The sequence below is a fragment of the Talpa europaea genome (genome assembly GCF_964194135.1).
Source record: "Talpa europaea genome assembly, chromosome: 16".
Classification (NCBI taxonomy): Eukaryota; Metazoa; Chordata; class Mammalia; order Eulipotyphla; family Talpidae; genus Talpa; species Talpa europaea.
Window position 1 is genome coordinate 50,734,587 of NC_140084.1, and position 18,520 is coordinate 50,753,106.

The following is an 18,520-nucleotide window of genomic DNA, read 5'->3' on the forward strand; positions in this document are numbered from 1 at the left end:
CCGCCCGCCCCGGGGGCCGCCGGGAACTGCCGCTCGCCCGGCGCCGCGCCGCCCCGGGCTCTCCCGGCCCCGCCCGGCGCGCACGTCAGCACGTCGCCCCGGGGCGCGCCGGGAAATGGAGTCCGCGGCCCGGAAGGGCGCCCGCCGGGCCGCGGGGCGCGCTGGGAAGTGGAGTCCCTGAGCGGGCGTTGCCATGGCAACGGTCGGGCCTCTCGGGAACCCCGGCACCTCCACGGTCTGCGGCCGGGGGCGTCGGAGGAAAACCTCCACAGGAAGGGGAGCCCGGGCCGCGCCCCAGGCCGGAGCTGTGCGGCAGGGCCTGCCTGGCCCACCGTCAAGGGGCCTCCGAGCCCTGGAGCTAAACTCAGCCTTCCCCGGCGCCACAGTTTTCTTGTTTTGATTCCGCTGCCTGCTGCCTTCGGCGGGAAGCGACCCCACGGAGGCGGGGACGGTCTCCGGGGCTCACCGCCCTGCCCTGTGCCCAGCACTCGGCCGAGCGGACGCGGCCAGGGCCGCCTGGCCACTCTCGCCAGTATCGGCCGCGTTTTGTGCCTGCGGTGGCGCGTGGCTGGGCTGGCTCGTGTCTGGGGTTCTCTGGGGCGGGCACCTCGGATGCAGGTCCCGAGCGCTCGGTGGCCGCTCAGTGCTCAGCTTCGCAGGAGCCGCCAGCTCTCCGCAAACCCTGGGGCGCCCACCTTGGGGACCCGACCTTGGGCGCCTGGAGCCGGCCGCGCTTTATTAGGAAGGATCAGAGATCGCTGCGGCTGCCTGCGGGGGAACATTTATTTCAAGCCACAAACAGGACAGACGCTCCAGCATCCGCGGCGCCTGGGCGTGAGCCTCGAGACCCCACGTCCTCACTTCCAGCGGCCTCCAACGCGGCCCTTCCCAGCCCCCTTCCGGCTGCAGAAGAAGAGGGGGTTGTAACGGGGGCCCCCAGGGAAAGGGGAGGTTCCAGGGTCCCTGTGCCACCCAGGGAGGGTGTAGCTGAGCAGGGAAGAGAAGTGGGGGGGGAGCTGGAGAGAAGCCTGGAGAAGGAAGCAGGATGGGGAACAGGAGGAGCCTGGAGGAGGCACATGGAGCAGAGACGCGTGAAGAAGCTGCACTTGCTTCTTGGCCCCGCACTGGGTGACACAGACGTGGGTGAGACTGCGGGAAGGTGACACTGGCAGCGTTGATCTTGATTTTGAACTTGCTCCTGTTGTCCCAGATGTGCTGGGCCTCCCGCCCCTCTCCTCCCACCTGGAGGGACCTTAGACCTGAGGCAGCTTTCCGGCCTCAGGGGCCTTGCTTTGGGCCAGCCCTGTGTGGCTGGACATTTACCCAACAGGGGACGGGGAACGTCAGGTGTTTGATTTGGAAACTCCACTCTTGCCCGTGTCTGTGTTGTGCCCTAATTGTATTAAATTTCTTTTCCATTAAAGGTCTTACACACTAGAGTATGTTTTGTCTTGATGCAGCAGATAGCAGAACCTATTTAGACTGGGCAGGTTTGGGGGTTCTGGGGTACCCCTCTCCCTGCCCTGTAACAGGAGGGGTCCCCTGACTTCTGAGAAGGGCGGGGCCTCAAGTCAGGAATTCCATCCCCCAAAATAACGCCTTCCTCACCCAGAGGTTGCTATTTAGAGGCCTCACTGGCAGACAGAAGTGGCAGTTTGGGGGTGAGTTCAGATGCTCTTGTGGGTGTTATCAATGTTTAGAGCCCCAGGGTTGGGGGAAGGGAAGAGTGATTGAGAGGGTAACAGGCAAGAAAGGCCACAGTGGGGTGAAAGGCAGACCCTAGATAAAACGGGGCAGTGGGCGTGGAAGAGGGAAGGGGATGCAGAGCAAAAGAACAGAAACCACAGCTGGCCCGAGCAGCTCGGTTCGGGAGTCTCGTCTGCTCTGCAGATCTTTGCTGCCCCAGGCTTGGCGTTCGTGGACGCCTCAGATGCAAAAGTCGAGCCGCAGTGCAGAATCCCCAAATCCGCAGAGCCGACTTTGAGGGATGGAGCACCCCTCATAGGTTAAGTTTGGGGAAATCAAAAGTTCCACGAGGGTTTTCTCCTGCATGGGGCTCGGGTGCCCCAACCCACATGGGTTCAAAGGGCAGGTGCATTCAGAGCTGGCGGCACTGCTGACATCGGCCAGACCCGGCCTCGCTGCGGGGCCTGGGCACTGCAGGGGACCGGCGTCCTTGCAGGGGCTGTTGGCACCTGCCTCATGGGTAGTGTGTGTGTGTGGTGCCCTAACTGTATCTCCTGGGGGCAAATCACCCACCCCCTTTGAGTACAACTGTAGAGGGTCGCAGACACAGACATGGAGACCCCAGGGAAGAGACAGAGAAAAATGGTCAGAGAATGAGGGACAAAGATGGAGAAGAGACAGGTCCCAAGAAAGGGCGAGGGCCTGAGACCGAGAAAGGGTGGGGGGGTGGGGAGAGAGCAAGGGAGGGAGAGACCGGGGGCTGCCCAGGAGTGGGGTGCAATGCTGTGGGTCTGGTTCACTTACAACTTCTGGGCATGGCTGATGCGGTTGTATAGCACATTGATCTGTGGAGATGGGAGGACACGCTGGGACATCCTGGGGAACAAGCCGGTACCCCGGCCTGCTCTGTCCCCACTGGGCCTGGGCCTCCAGTGGAGACAAGGCTCACCTCATATTTCTGCTGCTTCATCTTCTCCATCAGGTCAAACTTCTCTGACTCCAGCTGATGGATCCAGTCCAACAGCTCCTGGGCCTTCTCCCTGACAGGGCGCAAGGACTGATATGAAGGGAAGGCAGGCCCTGCCCGTGGCCCAGAGAGGTTGAGGAAACTGCCTGCAGCCACACAGCAAGTCTCTGATTTGGGTGTGATTTCATGATGGCTGCCATTTGGTTAATATCTGAGGGCAAAATACCCTAAATGGGTCCAAGAGAAGGGTTTTTTAATCTCTGCCCATTTCGTCCATGTCCCATATGGAGACTTCACATTTCCTTAAGAGAGATCATGGTTAAGACCAAAGCTTTGGTTCAAACCCCAGCTTCTCTAGTCTCTGGTTTGAGCATATGGTCGAGCCACTTCCCCTGGGATCCTGATCCCTCTCCAAAAGAAACCTGGAAAATAAAACTGAAAGAGATGGCTGGTGCCCTGCTCAATATCCCTCCTGCCTTTCTTCCTTAGAAGAAACAGAAATGGGGCCTCCCTGGTGGCTCAGGCGGTTGAGCGCAATGCTGTGAAGCTGTCCGCAGCCTCTGCAGCGCCAGTTTGTTCCCCGCAGGCCGCGGAGCAACCACATGGCGCGGCAGACCTCGCCTGTCTCCCCGCTGCTCCCCTCAGCAGTGGATTTCTTCAGTCTGCCTGTTCTGTTCCCCGCTCTGTCTCTGGTGAATCCTCTCACCCTCCCGTACATCTGGCCTGTACCCCGGTTCTTGTCTAAATAAATAAATCTTAAATAAATAAATAGCATTTGGGTACCTGGAGAGCCTCAAAAAATACCACTGGGTCCAAATCATGAGTGGTATGTGAAGCAGGGGACAGGGACAGAAGAAATGGGGAAGATGAACAGCCACTGCCTGTTATTTTGTGCCAAGTCCTGCAATTGTGTGCCCTGAGGGAGGGCGAGCAGTGACCTCACGCTGGTGGTACGAATGCGGAAGGATTCCTGCCCTGGAAGTGGGCACATGTGAGAACCTGGCCATTTTGCCCCGGAGAGGCAGCCATTAAACAATTACCATCGCCGCTCACCAGACTCCCAGGGACTTTGCTCAAATCCCAGCTCCTCCACGCGCAGGCTGTACAGCCTTGGGAAGCTTACTGAACCTCTCTGAGCCTCACCTCCAATGTGAGGAAGATAATGTGTCTGTCTCACAGCGCTGCTCATTCTCCAAGGGGAGACCACTCTATCGTGGTCTCAGGCACCTCTCAGAATGTGGGCGTGATTGTCTAATCACATGCTCCCTTTACCAATGAGGAAAGTGGGGCCCGGAAAGATGAATCAACCCAAAGACCGCACACCTAGTAAGAGGTGAAGTGGCCCCGAGCCCCGAGCTCGTGACCTCAGAATTTGAGTTCCACTTCCTATCACTGTCCCGGCATGAGGGGGGAAGGGGGCAGGGGGTCCTACCAGGGAAAGGCTCGCCGGAAAATTCCCTCTAGCCTGTTTGGTGTTGGTTCAGGTGAACAAGGGGCCCTTCCCGAGCTCCCTCCGGAATCACTCAGCCTCCGACAGTCCCTGAGGCCTGGGGCTGCCCGCCCAGAGCACCACCTCTCAGAGTCACAGGTCTCTGCCCCCCACCCCTGAAAGGCCAGCCTGCCTCAGGGACGCATTTCCCAGAGGAGCCACAGGGGCCCGGAGAGGGAGAGACGCTGACCCAGAGTCACACAGCACGGGGTGCACATGGGCTCCTGCCCGCCTAGTCGATCAGGGTGAGGGTCCCCTTAGCTCAGCCCCAGCCCCTCCAGCCCCACCTACCGGAGCTGATCCTCCCCCATGTAGTCGATGTTGAGAGGCTTCTTGCGATCGGACAGGATGCGCAGTTTCATTTCCCGCCCTGTCTGGCGCTTGCCCCGCTTTTGTTCGGCCTAAGGGAGGGAAGGAGCACCCTGACTGGGTGACTGGTCCTCCAGGACTCCCCTGTCAGCCCAGAGCGCTCTGCAGCCCCCTCAGGCCCTCCTGCCCCGCACCTCCTCCCTCAGACTCAGGGGTCTAGGCTCCCAGCTGTGTCCGCCCTGGGAGCCAGACCTCGGGCCTCAGAGACAGAGCTCACCTTGACCAGGTAGCCCCCGAAGTGGGCCCCCATGTTAGACAGAACCTTCTTCTTTTTGGCTTCGTCCTCAGCCCGCTTCTTGGCCTCCTCCTCCTCCTTCCGCATTTTCTCCTCCTGTGGAAGGAAGGGGCTGACTCGGAGGCCTTCCCCACCCCCTCCAGGGCCGGAGAGAGGGGCTGCAATGCGTGACGCAAGGCTACATCCGAGCCCCTTGATCCAGCCGTGCCTGAAGCAGCCTGTGACCGAGGCTTGTTAGGTATATGAGCCAACAGAGCTCTCTTTCTGCTGAGCCCGGTTAGTGGGAGTTTTGGACCCGCCCAAGAGAAAGCGCCCCGAGTAATCCAGTGCGAGGACTTTGCTGGGACCACAGAGAACGTCGCTCGCCCGTGGGAGAGAGACGTCCGTCTGGGAAGCAGCAGCGGGACCCAGGGGAGGGTGCAGTCACCGCTAGCTTAGCCTGGCGCTCCCGCTCCTTCTCTGTTCTGAAGCGCTGCTGCTCGGCTCTCTCCGCTCGGCGCCGCTCCTGGGCAAGGAAGGCAAGTGAGGGGGCGCAGGACCACCACCCCTGCCCTGCGCGCTCCCCAAAGTCCATCCACAAGCAGTTGAGCCCTTTTGAGTGTGGCCACAGACTGGGCTCCATCGTTCCCCAGAGTCTCAGCCTCGGATCCGCCCCGGAGGGGAACCAGCCCCCCCACCGCCCAGGGCCCACGCAGGAGCGAGGGGAAGGGCAGAATGCGGGGAGCCACCGCGCGCACGCACGATGCGCTCTTTCAGCGCTATCAGCTCCTCCTCCTCCCTCTTCCGCTGCTCGAAGTGCACGTCAATGAGCGTCTGCAGCTCCAGCAGGTCCTTCTCCATGCGCTTGCGGTGGATGTCCTGCCGGACAGAGGGCGCGAGGTACCCGCCTGCCCCCCGCCCTGCGCCTCGGACGACCGTCAGCGGGGGGCGCCCTGGCAGGCGCGCGGCCTTGGCCGGGGGCAGAGGCGGGCTGTGGTCCAGGGCGCAGCCACCAGGGGGTGGACAAGCACGGCGGGAGCCTCGGGTGGGCTCTGCACACGCGCTCCCTATGCCATGGGGCTCCTCTGTTACTCACGTCGAAGTCCACGCGCTCCCCTTCTGGGATCTTGGGGGGGATCAGTGGGGCTACCAGGGAGCGGCTGCTTGGAAAGAGAAGAGAGACCGTGTGTGGACCCCAGAGCCACGTCGGGGCCCAGTCACCAGCTGCAGGACTGACAGGCGGGGCGTGAGGTGGGCACTGTCCCCCGCCCTGTACTGGTGCCCGGGAGTGAAGGGGCTCCGCATGTAATGGCGGCATAACATGCTGACGATCTTGTCTGTTTCGCTTTCTAAGATGCAGCTAGAGAAAAATTTAGTTGCCCCTGCGAGTCGCCTTTGATTTGTATGCCCGGCCCCTCCAAGCTTGGGGGGGGACTCCCCAGGAATTCTCCCTGTCTTTGGTTTCAAAGACAGCGTCTTCTCTTGACTTGCCTCCCGCTTCTCTGGCTGTGCCAGCTCTGTCCCCGCTGTCTCCCCTGCCCTCAGGAGCCCCTTCCAGTTTGCCCTCAGCTCACGGGACACTCATGACCAACGTCCACGCTGCCCCTCCTGTGCCCCTCAGCCAGCCAAGGCCTCCTCCTCAGGGTGCAGGCACCGCCTCCCCTGGGAAGCCTTCCTTGGCTGCCGGGGGCTGCATCCCTGTTCCCGGTGCTCCCCAGGCGGTGAGGGGTTCCCGGGGAATCTTTGCAGCGAGGAGGACTCTGTCCTTGCTCTGCCTCAACCTCCCCTCTCCCTCTCGCCTTTCTGTGCCCACCTCCCGGGGCAGGAGACACACTTAGGATCTCACCTTGGCTTGGGGCGCTCCTCTTCTAGTGGGAGGGACACAAAGAGAAAATTAGTGAGAGTTGGTGGGGTGGGCCTGACACCCCCAGACCTCTGCCCCCAGGAACCCAGTTTCCCCTCCTGTGGCTGTCAGGGAAGGGCTGGGGGAGTTACGGGAAGACTGGAAGTCAGGAGAAGGAGGGTGACACGTGAGATACACATTCAGAGCGGGTGTGGGCACCCCTCCCACTTTTTCAGGAACCCGGGAGTCCAGAGCCTCTGACTCTCCTCCTTCTCTGCACCCAGAAGCCTGCCCTCCTCCATCAACACCTCGCAGTACAGGGGGTCCCCAAGGCCTCTCTTCATCCAGGCCCCCAGGAGCTGCGTCCCCAGCCTGCGCTCCTTTGGGGACCGGCAAATCCAGACTCCCAGCACAGCCCCTCCTGCAACCCAGGCCCCAACCTTTGAATGTATGGGGGGGTGGATGACAGAGTCGGGGGCGACGAAGGAGGGGCGCGGAGCCTCTCCGCGAACAAGCGACCCTTCCTCGGCCCGGGGGAGATGCGGGGGTCGGCCCGGGGGAGGTGCGGGGGTCGGCCGGGGGGGGGGGGGGGGGTTTGGGGGTCGGCCCTTTTGAGGAGGAAGGGATCGGGTTGAGCCGCCGCGGGCGATTCCCTTCGCGGCCACCAGAGGGCGCGCGGGCGCGCGGGGCTTAAAGGACCGGGCGGGGCGGGCGGGGCGGGCGGGGCGGGCGGGGCGGGCGGGGCCGGAGTCCTCGAGGAATGGGCGCCCCGAGGATGCCCGGGTCTTCCCCGCCCGCGAAATCCATCTCGGGAAGCGAAGCAGCCGCGGTTACCTCGCTCTGCCACCGGCTTCGGCTCCTCGGGGGCTGGGAGGGGGGCGGGGGAGAAGCCAGGACGGGGGTTGGGAGCGGCCGCGCCGGGCGGAGGAGAGAGGGGGGCGCGGTGAAAGCAGCTGCGGGGGCCTCGCGGGCCCCGCCCGGCCCCGCCCGCCCCGGCCCCGGCCCCCACCGCCGCCGGGCCGGGCCCTCGGCCTGCGGGGTCCAGCTCCAGACCGGCGCGGCCCCGCACGCACCTTCCTCCTCATACTCCTCCTCCTCCTCCTCGGCGGCCTCCGCCTCTGCGGGGGGGTGGAGAGAGAGCGGGCAGGGCGTCTTCGCGGGGGGCGCGGCGGCAGGGTTCAGGCCGGGCGCCCCTCTGGGCCTCAGCTGCCCTGGGGCGCGGGCAGAGGGTCCTGGAGAGGTACTTATGGCTCCACCGGCTCCCGCACCGGGAAGGTCCCGCAACGGCTCCCTTGGCAAAGATCCGCGGGGGTCCCTCGGCCCCTAAGGCCAGCGCGCTGTCCACTCACCTGCCAGCTGCTCCCTGGGGACGGGGTGGGAAGGAGAGGGCTCTAGGCGCGGGAGGACGCGCGGCCCAGGCCCAGGCCCGGCCCTCCCGGGGGTCACTCACTCATATTCCTGGTCTTCCGAGTCCGACATCCTGGTGGGGCCTGAGGACCAGGGACAAGGGAGTGGGGAGGGGTGCAGGAGAAGGGGCTGGAGCCCTAAAGGAACCTGGGCACAGGCCGCACCCCACCCCCACCCCCAGCTGTCTTCTCGTCTGGCCCCAGCTTTGTGGGAAGCTGACCGGAGCTGGGATTAGGAGGTGTTGGACGGGACAGCAGCCGAGGACAATAGCTGCCCCACTCCCAGGGGCTATTTTGGGGGGATGTCGCAGACAGTGAAAGAGAGAACATCTAAGAAGGGATTTGGGGGGGTGGAGAATTAGCCACACCTGCCACCACCCCCACCCAGCCCAAGCCCTCCCCTCCTCTGTGTGTGGAATCCGTCCACCTGTCTCCCCCCATCGCCTTCTGGCAGCCATGGGCGGGGCGGGCGGGGGTGGGGCAGGACTTCTCTAGAGCGCTTTTGTCCCCTGACCTCATCCTGACCCCCAAATACTTAGGTCCCCAGTTTCTGAAATTCCCCACATCCCACGGTGCCCAGGTTAAAAGCCCCCCCAAATCCCGAGACCCCAAGTTATGATACCCCGGTTTCAAGGTCCAGCCAGTCCTCACAGATCCTGATTCTAAGCCCCCCCCATTCTGAAATCCAGACCGTGGGCCAGGACAGCCTAGGGTCTTGATACCCAAACTCGGAGGCCCAATTCATTACACCCCGAATTGTGAACTACAAATTCTAATACCACCCAGGAGACCTAGAGGCTGAGACCTCGGTTCTAAACACGTGAGCACCCGCGCCCCATCCCGGGTCCTGGTTAACCCGAGCCCAGGTTGCCCCCCATTTCTGAGATTCCCACAGACGCGGCCCCCCGAGGTCCTAAGGTGCTACATTCTGAAACTTCCAAATCCTAGCACCCCAGATCCTGTGGACCCCCATCCTAATACTTTCCCTTCCTTCCGCCACCCTCCAGCCGCAGCGTCCCGACTCGCCTCCCAAACGCACAGACCGTCACTCCCCAGAGTCCCCCTCACGCCTGGCCCCTCCGGCCTCCCCAAGGGCGCCGTCCCGGGACGGCGGCCGCTACCTGAGGTCGGGTCTGCAGAGGCGGCGGTGCGGCGCGGGCGGCGGGGGTCGGAGCCCCGCGCTTATAGCCCCGGGCTCGGCGCCGCCCCCGAGCGGGGAGGGGATCCCCGCTCCCGAGCCCGACCCCGGCGGCGGGGCTGCTCGGCCACGCCCTCCCCACCCCACCCCCTCGGGCCCCGCCTTCGCCGCCGCCCCGGGGGCTCTGGGTGGAGTCCCGGGCTCCGCACACAGTAGGTCTCTAGACAACGCCCGTTGAGCGGAGGGAAGAGGGACCCTCGCCCCCCTTTTCTGGGTGTCCGTCCCTCCCACCCTGTCTCATCTCTTGCCATCTGTGGGTGTCGGTCCTGCTGCTCAGACGCCCCGTCTGTCTCTGTCCATCTCCCTGTCTCCCCCTCCCCGCCCCACCCCTTTGTCTGCCGCCAGATTCCGCTCTGGTGACAACAGGCGCTAAAGCTGGGGAGCAGGTGTGCTTGTGGGGGAGACCGCACACCCCCACCTCCAAAGGACACGGATCCTTCATTGTGCGCCTCCCCCCTCCCATCCAAGCACGACCTGTCCTCTGGGGTGCCAAGGGGACCCCGCTCCTCCGCCCAGTGTCTCCCCCTCCACCCCCCACCCTGCTCCGTTTCTGCCCATGTCGGGTGGGGCAGGGCGTCTCCGTGCCCCCCCCCCTTAGTCCCTGCATTCCGTGGGTGTCTCCCTGCAACCCTAACCCTGATCCTCACCCTCCGGCCAGGTTCCTAGCCTGTATGTTCCTGTCTCCCTTGGGTCTGACTCTCTCTAGCTCTTTCTGGGGTCCTCTGTGCTTCCCCCTCCTGGGGTCTTGGGGCCTCCTTTTGCGTTTCTCTGCCCTCCGCTTCCCCTTTCTTCGCACCACGGCCCCTCTCTCGGGGCCTCTGGCTCTCCCTGTCTGTGTTCATGGGCCGTGCTGCGGCACCCCTGTGCGCCCCCACCTGGGGCAGGGGAGTGGGGAACATCCCCCGAAGTCTGTGGCTTTGGGGGCGCCCTGCCCTTGACTCTCCTGGTTCTTGTGTACCCAAGTCACCCCCCCTGCCCGCCAAGGAGCAGACGCACACCCGCTCCAGCCCAGAGAGAAGCTTTATTCCTCAGGCCTGGCCGGACCCCTCGAACTTCTTCTTGCGGCCCTCCATGCCGCTCAGCGCGTCGATGTTCTTGCGCCAGTCTCCCACCTCCCGGTTCTCCTGGGGAGCGAGGCCGGGGTCAGGGCGCCCCCTGCTCTCCCCTGCCCGCCCGCCTGCCAGGAGCCTATCAGGTGTGGCTCTGGAAGAGGTCCTGGGCCCCAGCCCTCTCCTCCCCTTTGCCCCAGGCATCTGCGTCCCTCCAGCGCTTCTGCCCTGGGGCTGGCTCCAGCGGCTGGCCCGACCACCCCCTCCTGGCCCGCCGCACTCACCTTCTCCGTGTCCTCCTTCTTCACCTGCTTGAGGTTGGCGCGCAGGTCCAGGGACTCCTTGGCCCGGGTCCCCAGCAGCGCCTGCATCATGGCGTCCGCGGAGATGCGCACCCTCCGCAGCGTGGGCCGCTTAAACTTGCCGCGGAGATCCAAGATCTTCTGGGTCAGATCTGCGATCTGGGGTGCCATGGGGGAGGTGGAGACCCCGCCCTCCGCTGCCCCCCTCTCCTGCTCTCCCCTCCGCCCTCTCCTCCTAGCTCTCCCCCGGCCCCTCCAAGACCCTCCTTCACGAGGGCGCCCACCACCTCGGGACAAACTCCAAACTCCTCATCCCCTAACCGGAACCCTCTCAGACCTCCCCCACCTCACCTGTGAAGACCACTGCCCCGTGGCGGTTCCTGCCCACACCTGAGCTCGATTGCCACCACCCCAAACACGCTCTGCCAGCCCAGCTCTGGGTTTTGCACTTGCTGCTGGTTCTGCCTGGAACAGCGTTCCTTGGCCAGACCCCCCCCCAGGTGGCCCTAGAGCCTCGGGACCCTGCCCCCCCACCCCAAGTTGCTGCAAGGGGCTCCAGCTGCCGGTTCCCCCACCTCCGAGACGTTCTTGGTGACTTTCGCCTCCACGTCGTATCTCTCCTCGTCCACCTTGTCCACGCGGGCGTGCAGCTGCCGGCACAAGTCCTGGAGAAGGGGTGCCGTGGTGTGGTGGGGAAGACCAGGGACCCAGGCTCCTGGGTCTGAGGGAGGAGGGACGGGGTCTGGGCACTGATCCCAGGGGAGTACATTGGAGCTGGACTCTGGACAAATGCAAAGAAAGGGGTCCAGGAGCCGGGGTGCTAAGAGTCTGACGAATCAGGGCCGGGGAGCTGGCCTCTGGGTTTGGAGAGGGCAGGGAGGTGTCTGAACACCTGAGGATAAGGACCGGGATCTTGGGCCGCAAGGTCCTTGGGGGAGGGCGCAGTCGGTGACGACGCCTGAGTCCCAAAGACGCAAGACCGCACAGTCGGAGCCCCGGACCGCAGGCCGGGCAGGAGTAGGAGTCCGATACCTGCAGCTCGGCGACGCCCAGCCCGGCCAACTCCAGAGGCTCGCACCGCGCGCTCAGAGCGCGCCCTTTCTCCCCGCGCCGCTCCTCCGCCTCCCGCTCCAGCTCCTGCTTCGCCACCTGCAGCATCAGGGTCTGCGGAGGGCGCAGTTCATGGCGGGCGGGGGGTGAAGACCGCGGGGCGCCAGGGACACGCGACGCCAGCCGCCTGCGCCTTTCCAGACGGGTTCCCGGGGCTCCCAGAGACGCCCCCCACCCAGGCGGGCGCCCAGAATTCCAAAGCCCCGCCCCCCGACTGTCCCAGCCCCGCCCACTCGCAGCCAGCGGTCCCGCCCCAGCCTCGAAACCCCGCCCCCGGGCCCCGGGCGGCCCGGCCGCCTCTGACCTTCAGCTGCAGCTTCCTCGAGGCGGAGATCTTGGACTTTTTCTGCCGGTGAGAGGGAGCAAGGAGGAGTCAGGGAGGTGGTGGCTCCGGAGGAGCGCGGGAGGCTTTGGAACCCACCCGGTCGGGTCAGGTTCGGCCTGGGCGCCGCTCCAACTCCCGCGCCGCGTCTCCGTGAAGCCACGCCCCTCAGCGCCACCTGCCAATCTGGGCCTCCGGGTCTGACCAGGTCCCGCCCACCCCATCAATCACAGGTCCTGCGGGCAACGAAACTCCGCCCAGAGGCAGCTCTCACCAATCAGAGCCCGGCCCCGTGAGAACCCCGCCCCCGAGGGCCCAGCGGCTGGCCCCGCCCACGACAGAGCCCCGCCCCTTCGAGGGTTCTGGCCCCGCCCTCCTCGCGGGCGCGGGTCCCGCGGCGACCCGACTCCGGACCTGGAGGCCGCGTCCGGGTCGCGCCGTCGGGCGGCCGCGCCCCCGCCTTGGCGAGCGGCTCCGTGGCGCGGCGCGGTGGTCGGCCGACGCACCGGAGCCGGCGCGGGGGAGCGCGGCCTCATCACCACCGGCACCCACCCAGCCCCTCTCCTGGGCGGGCAGCTCCCGCCCCGGGGCCGCCGCGGCGCCCCGCGACCCCGCCGGTCCGGCCCGCGCCTGCGCTCACCGCTTCTCTGCTCCTGCGGGGAGAGACCGGGAAGGGGTCACTGCGGACGCAGGGCCCGGCCCCAGCTGCCCCTGCCGCGGGCGCGGGAAGCTGGCCCCTCGCGCTCTCCCCTGACGCCCGCAGCCGGGACCTGTCCCGGCCTCCCATCCCTTCTCAGGCGCGGAGATGGCCCGCCCGCCTCCCGCCCGCCTCCCGCCGCCCCAGCCTCGGGAGCCCCGTTCCCGGCTGCGCTCACTCGTCCGCCATGCTGGGCCTCGGGCCGGAGAGCGGGCGGCAGCGAAGGGGGCCGGGGCTCTAGGACCCTCCGCGGGGGGCGTCCTCCGTGACCTTGAAGGTCCTGAGACTCGGGTCTCACCCGGGCTCCTCGAACCTCCCTGGGGACACTGAGATCAAGGGCGAGGACGAGACTAAATATACAGCCGCTGCCTCCTCCCCCTGCCACGAGGGGAGATAAGGGGCGCGTGAGCCAGGACAGGCGCTGCTCCAGCTGGATCACCCCTGCACGCTGGGGACCTGGACATCCGGCCCTGCCCCGCACTGGAGCGCCGGCACCCCGAGCCCTCCCTCCCTTGGACGGGATGTGGCCGGATCCTCTCACTGACTAGCATCTCAGACGACCGGGCCTTGTCTTCCCCGTCCCATGCCCGCCCCTGGCAGCCGCTGAGTTGTGCGCGTTCTCGGGGTCCGGACGGGGGGCCCCGCGCCGCCACAGGCAGAAGGGCACTAGCCCGCCTGGGACGCAGAAACCTGGTGTCCGGCGCCTCTCGGCCGCTCCTGCCCCTGCCCCCCGCAGCAGGAGCCCGCCGAGGGCAGGAAAGACACAAGGACGCGCGGAGGAGAACCCAAGCTCTTTACTGCGCGCGGGGTGGCGGCCCCGGGGGACCGCAAGGGGCGCCGGGGGCAGGGGCCACGCAGAGGCCTGCCGCCCGGGGAGGGGGCTCGGCCGGGTCCGGCGTCTCAGGAGCGGAATTCAGAGCTCCGAGGGGCGGAGTACGGACTCCCAGGGCCGAGTCTGAAACGCTAGCTGCCCCTCTGGGCCTGAGCGAGAATGTGGGGCGCACAGCTGGGGATCGGAGGGGCGGGCTCAGGCCCGGGGAGCTGCGTTTAGAAGTCAGATGTGGGGGACTCAGTCCCTGCGGGTCCCTGCAGACTCGCTGGTTTGGGGGCCTGATGCTCTGCAGGCGGGGCCAAAGCCTCGGGGAGCGGAGCCAGAACCTCGCAGGGTGAGGCCGGAGACGGCGGCGTGGGCTGGAGCGGCTCAGGGGGCGGGGCCCGGCCCTCGGGAGGCGGGGCCTCGTGGGCCTCCGGGGGCGGGGCCGAGGCTTCGGGGGGCGGGCCCCGGCCCTCGGGAGGCGGGGCCTCGTGGGCCTCTGGGGGCGGGGCCGAGGCTTCGGGGGGCGGGCCCCGGCCCTCGGGAGGCGGGGCCTCGTGGGCCTCCAGGGGCGGGGCCGAGGCTTCGGGGGGCGGGCCCCGGCCCTCGGGAGGCGGGGCCTCGTGGGCCTCCGGGGGCGGGGCCGAGGCTTCGGGGGGCGGGGCCCGGCCCTCGGGAGGCGGGGCCTCGTGGGCCTCCGGGGGCGGGGCCGAGGCTTCGGGGGGCGGGGCCAGGCCTCCACCGGGCGCAGCGCAGGACTCCGCAGCTGGCACAACTGGGCCCGGAGCGGAGCCCCCAGACTTGCAGAAGCGCAAGAAGGTCTCCGAGGACTTGGCTCCGGGCAGTGGGGCAAACCCAGCTGCCTGCGCGAGCTCCGCCGCCCGGGCGGAGAACTCCTGCAGCTGCTCGGGCCGCAGGTCCACCAGGTACCTGGAACGCAGCGCGGTCGGCGTTAGCGGCCCGGCTCGGCGCCTGCCCGAGGTCCCTGCTCTGCGCGCCGCAGACTCACCGCGCCAACTCCACGACCAGGCGTCCTCCCGGGGCCACGCAGGCCCCGAGCTCGGGGCTCAGAAGATGGACCATCCTGCCAGGAGAGACAGGCGCCTGGGGGCCGCACCCGCTTGCAGCGGGTCTCAGGGAGGAAGCGGGGGTCTGGGATCTGGGCCTGGGGAGGAGGCCCGGGCCTGGCCCCCGGGGCTGGGGGAGGAGGCCTCGGACGGCCAGTAACTCCTCCGGATCCTCTTACCCACAGGCCACATAAAGAAGCTGGAACCGCCCCTTGTAGCAGCGCTTGTGGTGCAGAGTCTGGGCAGAGCCGAGGGGCAGGAAGCGCACAGCGAAGAGTTCCGGGGCGGCGGCTGCAGGAGAAGACGGCGGAATTAGGCAGACGCAGACCTGGGGCCAGCACTCCTGCCCTGACACCCTCTCCCGCTCTCTCTTGGGCAGATTCCCGGACAAGCGAGGGGCCGTCGGCCTGGTTTACAAACCGGGCAGCTGTGACCGGGAGAGGGGAAGGGAGTGAGGGCCCGGGCCGCAGAGGGCGCCCGGAGGGCCGGCAGGCCTGCAGGGTCACGGGGACCAGGGGGCCGGGTCTCGCCAAGGGTGAGCCGGCCCGCACCACGTGGGGAAGTTCTCAGCCACCCGCCTCCCGCGGAATGGATTCCTACCCCGCCATCGCACCACCCTCCAGTGGAGGACGAGGTATAATTCACCCTGTCTTGGGGGAGGGCTTGGTCCGCCTACCAGGCTCCGGGCTTCCGTCCAGGGGCGCGGGCACCTGCTGGGGATCGCCCCGGGGGCGGGCGGCCACCTCCTGGAGCAGCCGCGTCACGTTGTGCTGTGTGATCTCGCCTGCAGTCTGGCGGGAGGGGGGCACGTGGCAGGCGCATAGCGGCCCCCACCGGCCGGCTCCCCCACCCAGCGCAGGCGTCCGGAGGCCGGTAGGAGCTGGAGGGTTGGGGAAGCGGGGGGCGGGGCCTCCTGAGTGAGGCGGGGCCGGGGGCGGGGCCTCGCCTACCTGCCCCCCTCCCCGCGCCCCGGGGGTCCCCCCTCGCACCTTGACAGGCTGCCCGTTGCTGGTCCGCAAGAGGCTCTCATCATCCGCTTCGATGCCGAAGGCCACGAAGGGCCCCGTGGCGATGTCCCCCCAGTACCCTCGCGCTGCCACGCGCTCCCCTCGCTGGGCAGTCAGGGAGAGAGGCGGCGGGTGAGGACGACGTGGGGACCCCAATTCCTGAACCCCAGGAGAGGAGCGGGGGCCCGGGCAGGGGTGGATACGCACGTGGCTCAGGAGGCGGCCCGACGCCAGGGTGCGGTTGGGCACGTGGTAGGCGCCCGCGTCCCTGAGCTCGAAGGCGACGCCGGTGTCCCTCCAGCGCCGAAACTCGCGCGTGTGGATGACTCGGGCCTGCGGGCGGGAGCCCCTGAAGCTGGCGCGTGGCCCGCGCCCACCCCCGCCCGGCCCGCGCCCGGCGGCTCACCCCGCGCTCGTGCAGCTTCATGTGCAGGTCCCAGTCGCTGACGCCGCGCCGGGCGTCGTAGCGCGAGCCCAGGTAGTGGCGCAGCCGCGAGTCCCAGAGGCGGCTCACGGGGAAGGCCGCGGGGCCCTTCTCCTCGGAGGCCCAGAAGCGGAACACGGCCTCCAGGGCGTCGCGCTCGCGGAACTGCGGCGGCAGAGCCGCGGGGAGAGGCCCGGTCCGGCGGTGAGGGCGCGCGGCTCCTGCTGCCCCTCCCCGCGCCCCGGGCACCGGCGCAAGGCTCGCGTTTCCCGCTCGAGGAAACCGAGGCGCAGAGAGCAGAAGCCGCCCCCGCCCCGGGCAAACCCCACCGTGGGGGCTGGGGAGCCGGGGTCCCAACCCTCGAGCCCCCACCCCTTTCGTGGCGCCATCGACGCAAACTCTGGCACCGCCTGCTTCCCCCCTTCCCGCCGCCACCCGACCCCAGACGGCGACGGACGGGGCGGGCGGCGGCACCTTGAGGGCACCCAGGCTGAGCCAGGGCAGCTGCTCCGCCAGGCGGTCGGGCTCGGGGATCAGGCGCGCCAGGGCGACGGCCTGGGCGCTCACGAAGGCGGCCACCGGGGGGCGCAGCAGCGCGTTCCCCCACACCTCCAGGAAGGTCTCGCTCCTCTCTGCGGCGCGGGTGGGGTGGGGAGCAGAGAGTGAGCCCGGACACGGCCCCGCAAGCTCCCCTCCCATCCCGGTAGCTGGCACATGAAAAATCACAGCCCTCCAAGGCCTCCACTCCCACATTCCCCGCCTTAAAAAAACAAGTCACATACACACACGCGTGGAGAGAGACAGAGAGAGCGAGGCAGACGGACAGACAGATGGTGGGGACAGCTGAGGTTCTAAAGCTACCAGACAAGTAAGCAAGTGATACATTGGGCACGACGACCCAAAAGCTGAACTGTCCCCTTGCGATGCCAGAGCCCCTGGGGTGGGCAGGGAGGTGCCTGGGGGAGATGCCTGGCTGGGGCCAGATGCCTGGGTGCCTGCAACTGACCTTGCAGCCCCATTTTCTCAGGTTCTTCCAGCGCCAGGCTGAAAATTAGCATGTGTCGGGCTACAGCTTCCAGATTATTCTCCAGCACATAGAACTGGAGGGACAGACAGGGCCCAGGCTGAGGACTGTGCCCTGGGGAGACCCAGGAGCAGGAGACTTCACCCCCCTTCCACAGGAGCGTCCGGGCCTTCCCTTTCAAAGCCCTGAACCCTCCTCCCCACCGTCACTCAGGACCTGGTTCCGAGGCTCTTTCTCCCATTGGAACCCAAGGGTCCCCAAACCCAGCCTCCTCCTCCCCAGGGCCCACGAGTCTGGGTGCCCAGCTCCAGACCTAAGAGTCCGGGCCTCCAGGCTCCCTCCTCCTCCAAGGACTCAGGGACCTGGGCTGTCCTCCTCCTGTGACCCCAAACCCCAGCTCACGTTGACCCTCCTGCGGGGCCAGAGGGCCGCCCGGGCCAGGGTCCGCAGCAGGTGCCGCCCATCCACGGAGCCCAGCAGCAGCACGTCTAGCTCGGGGGTCCCGCGCTCGCTGTCCGCCTGAGAGCCTGGGTCCGCAGGAGGACCTGGCAGAGGACAGCCGCCACCTGGTGACCTGCAGGGCCCCTGCGGCCGGCCCAGCGCCAGGGCCGCGACCCGCCAAGGCCGCCAGTCCGGCTGCACTTCCAAAGGGAGCTGCGCGTCTCGGCCCCCGGGGCCCGTGGTGCAGGGGGGCCGCCTGGGCTGCCCGCGCGGGGCAGCGCCCCCGCCGTTGGGCCTCAGAGAACGCGAGCGCGGCCGGCCGGGCCGTGTGGACAGCCCCGCGTCGGATGACCGTGGTCCGGAGCGGGGACTCACTCTCGGCCTGCAGGTCCAGCGCCGGGGACAGGCCCCACCACGACACGGAGCCGAAGCCCGTGCCCGAGCCCGCCGGGGTGGTCATCGCCCTGCGGGACACACATCCTGGGGGTCCCCAAGCCTCGCGTGCGCCGCGCCCGCCCCACTCCCCTCTCACGCCCCGGACTCCACGCCCCCTCCCTCCACCGACACCCCCCGCCCCTCAGCCCCAACTTCATCCTTCCAAGTCTCCCGGGGCGTCCGCTACCTGCCAGTTGGGTGGGTGCTGCGCGGCGGTCCGCACCCCCTCGCGCCACTGCTGCCCAAAGCCCCCGCCCTTTTCGATCGATCAGCCAATGGGAGCACAGGGGCTGGCGCCGCCGAGACCAGCTGACCAATGAGAGCGAGCGCGACCCTGCCACCCGCAACTTTTGGCCAATGGGACTCCGAGGGGACGCACGGGAGGCGGGCTTGTGGACGCGGTTGTCATGCCGACCAAGCGGGGAAGGGGCGGGGCCGGGCGGTCCAAATCTCTGAGATGGGGAGACCTGGGCCGACTCAAACGTGCGCCGAAGTGGACGGAAATCTCGTGAATCCACATCAGAGGCGGCTGGACTCTGTCGGCCTCCCTGTCCCCTGCCCCGACACCGTGGCTCTGCGACACAGAACTCCCGCCAGGTGGGACCAGCCCCGCATGGGAGGCGGCAGCACCTGCCCCGGCTTGTTAAAATTCCAAG

The 18,520-nt window shown here is 67.4% G+C and overlaps 3 protein-coding genes across 3 annotated transcripts; all 3 read right to left on the reverse strand.

The window, feature by feature from the left end:
- Positions 1–809: 809 nt before the first annotated feature.
- TNNT1 (troponin T1, slow skeletal type) lies at positions 810–8,047 on the reverse strand (the record flags this gene model as incomplete). Its single annotated transcript, XM_084257052.1, has 13 exons — positions 810–903; positions 2,491–2,531; positions 2,636–2,726; positions 4,434–4,543; positions 4,729–4,842; positions 5,174–5,251; positions 5,488–5,604; positions 5,822–5,885; positions 6,572–6,593; positions 7,403–7,435; positions 7,642–7,686; positions 7,918–7,931; positions 8,019–8,047. The coding sequence occupies 13 exons, from the start codon at positions 8,045–8,047 to the stop codon at positions 858–860; spliced, it is 804 nt and encodes a 267-aa protein (XP_084113178.1). The 3' UTR covers positions 810–857.
- A 1,991-nt stretch (positions 8,048–10,038) lies between these two features.
- TNNI3 (troponin I3, cardiac type) lies at positions 10,039–12,841 on the reverse strand (the record flags this gene model as incomplete). Its single annotated transcript, XM_084257053.1, has 7 exons — positions 10,039–10,296; positions 10,506–10,682; positions 11,099–11,188; positions 11,556–11,687; positions 11,938–11,979; positions 12,596–12,608; positions 12,831–12,841. 7 exons carry the CDS (start codon positions 12,839–12,841, stop codon positions 10,201–10,203), a joined length of 561 nt encoding a protein of 186 aa, XP_084113179.1. The 3' UTR covers positions 10,039–10,200.
- An 858-nt stretch (positions 12,842–13,699) lies between these two features.
- Positions 13,700–17,889, reverse strand: DNAAF3 (dynein axonemal assembly factor 3; the record flags this gene model as incomplete). The annotated part of the gene is made up of 11 exons (XM_084257054.1): positions 13,700–14,396; positions 14,476–14,550; positions 14,713–14,824; positions 15,210–15,324; positions 15,523–15,645; positions 15,748–15,873; positions 15,947–16,129; positions 16,439–16,596; positions 16,971–17,064; positions 17,391–17,533; positions 17,805–17,889. The coding sequence occupies 11 exons, from the start codon at positions 17,887–17,889 to the stop codon at positions 13,700–13,702; spliced, it is 1,911 nt and encodes a 636-aa protein (XP_084113180.1).
- Between the last annotated feature and the right edge of the window lie 631 nt (positions 17,890–18,520).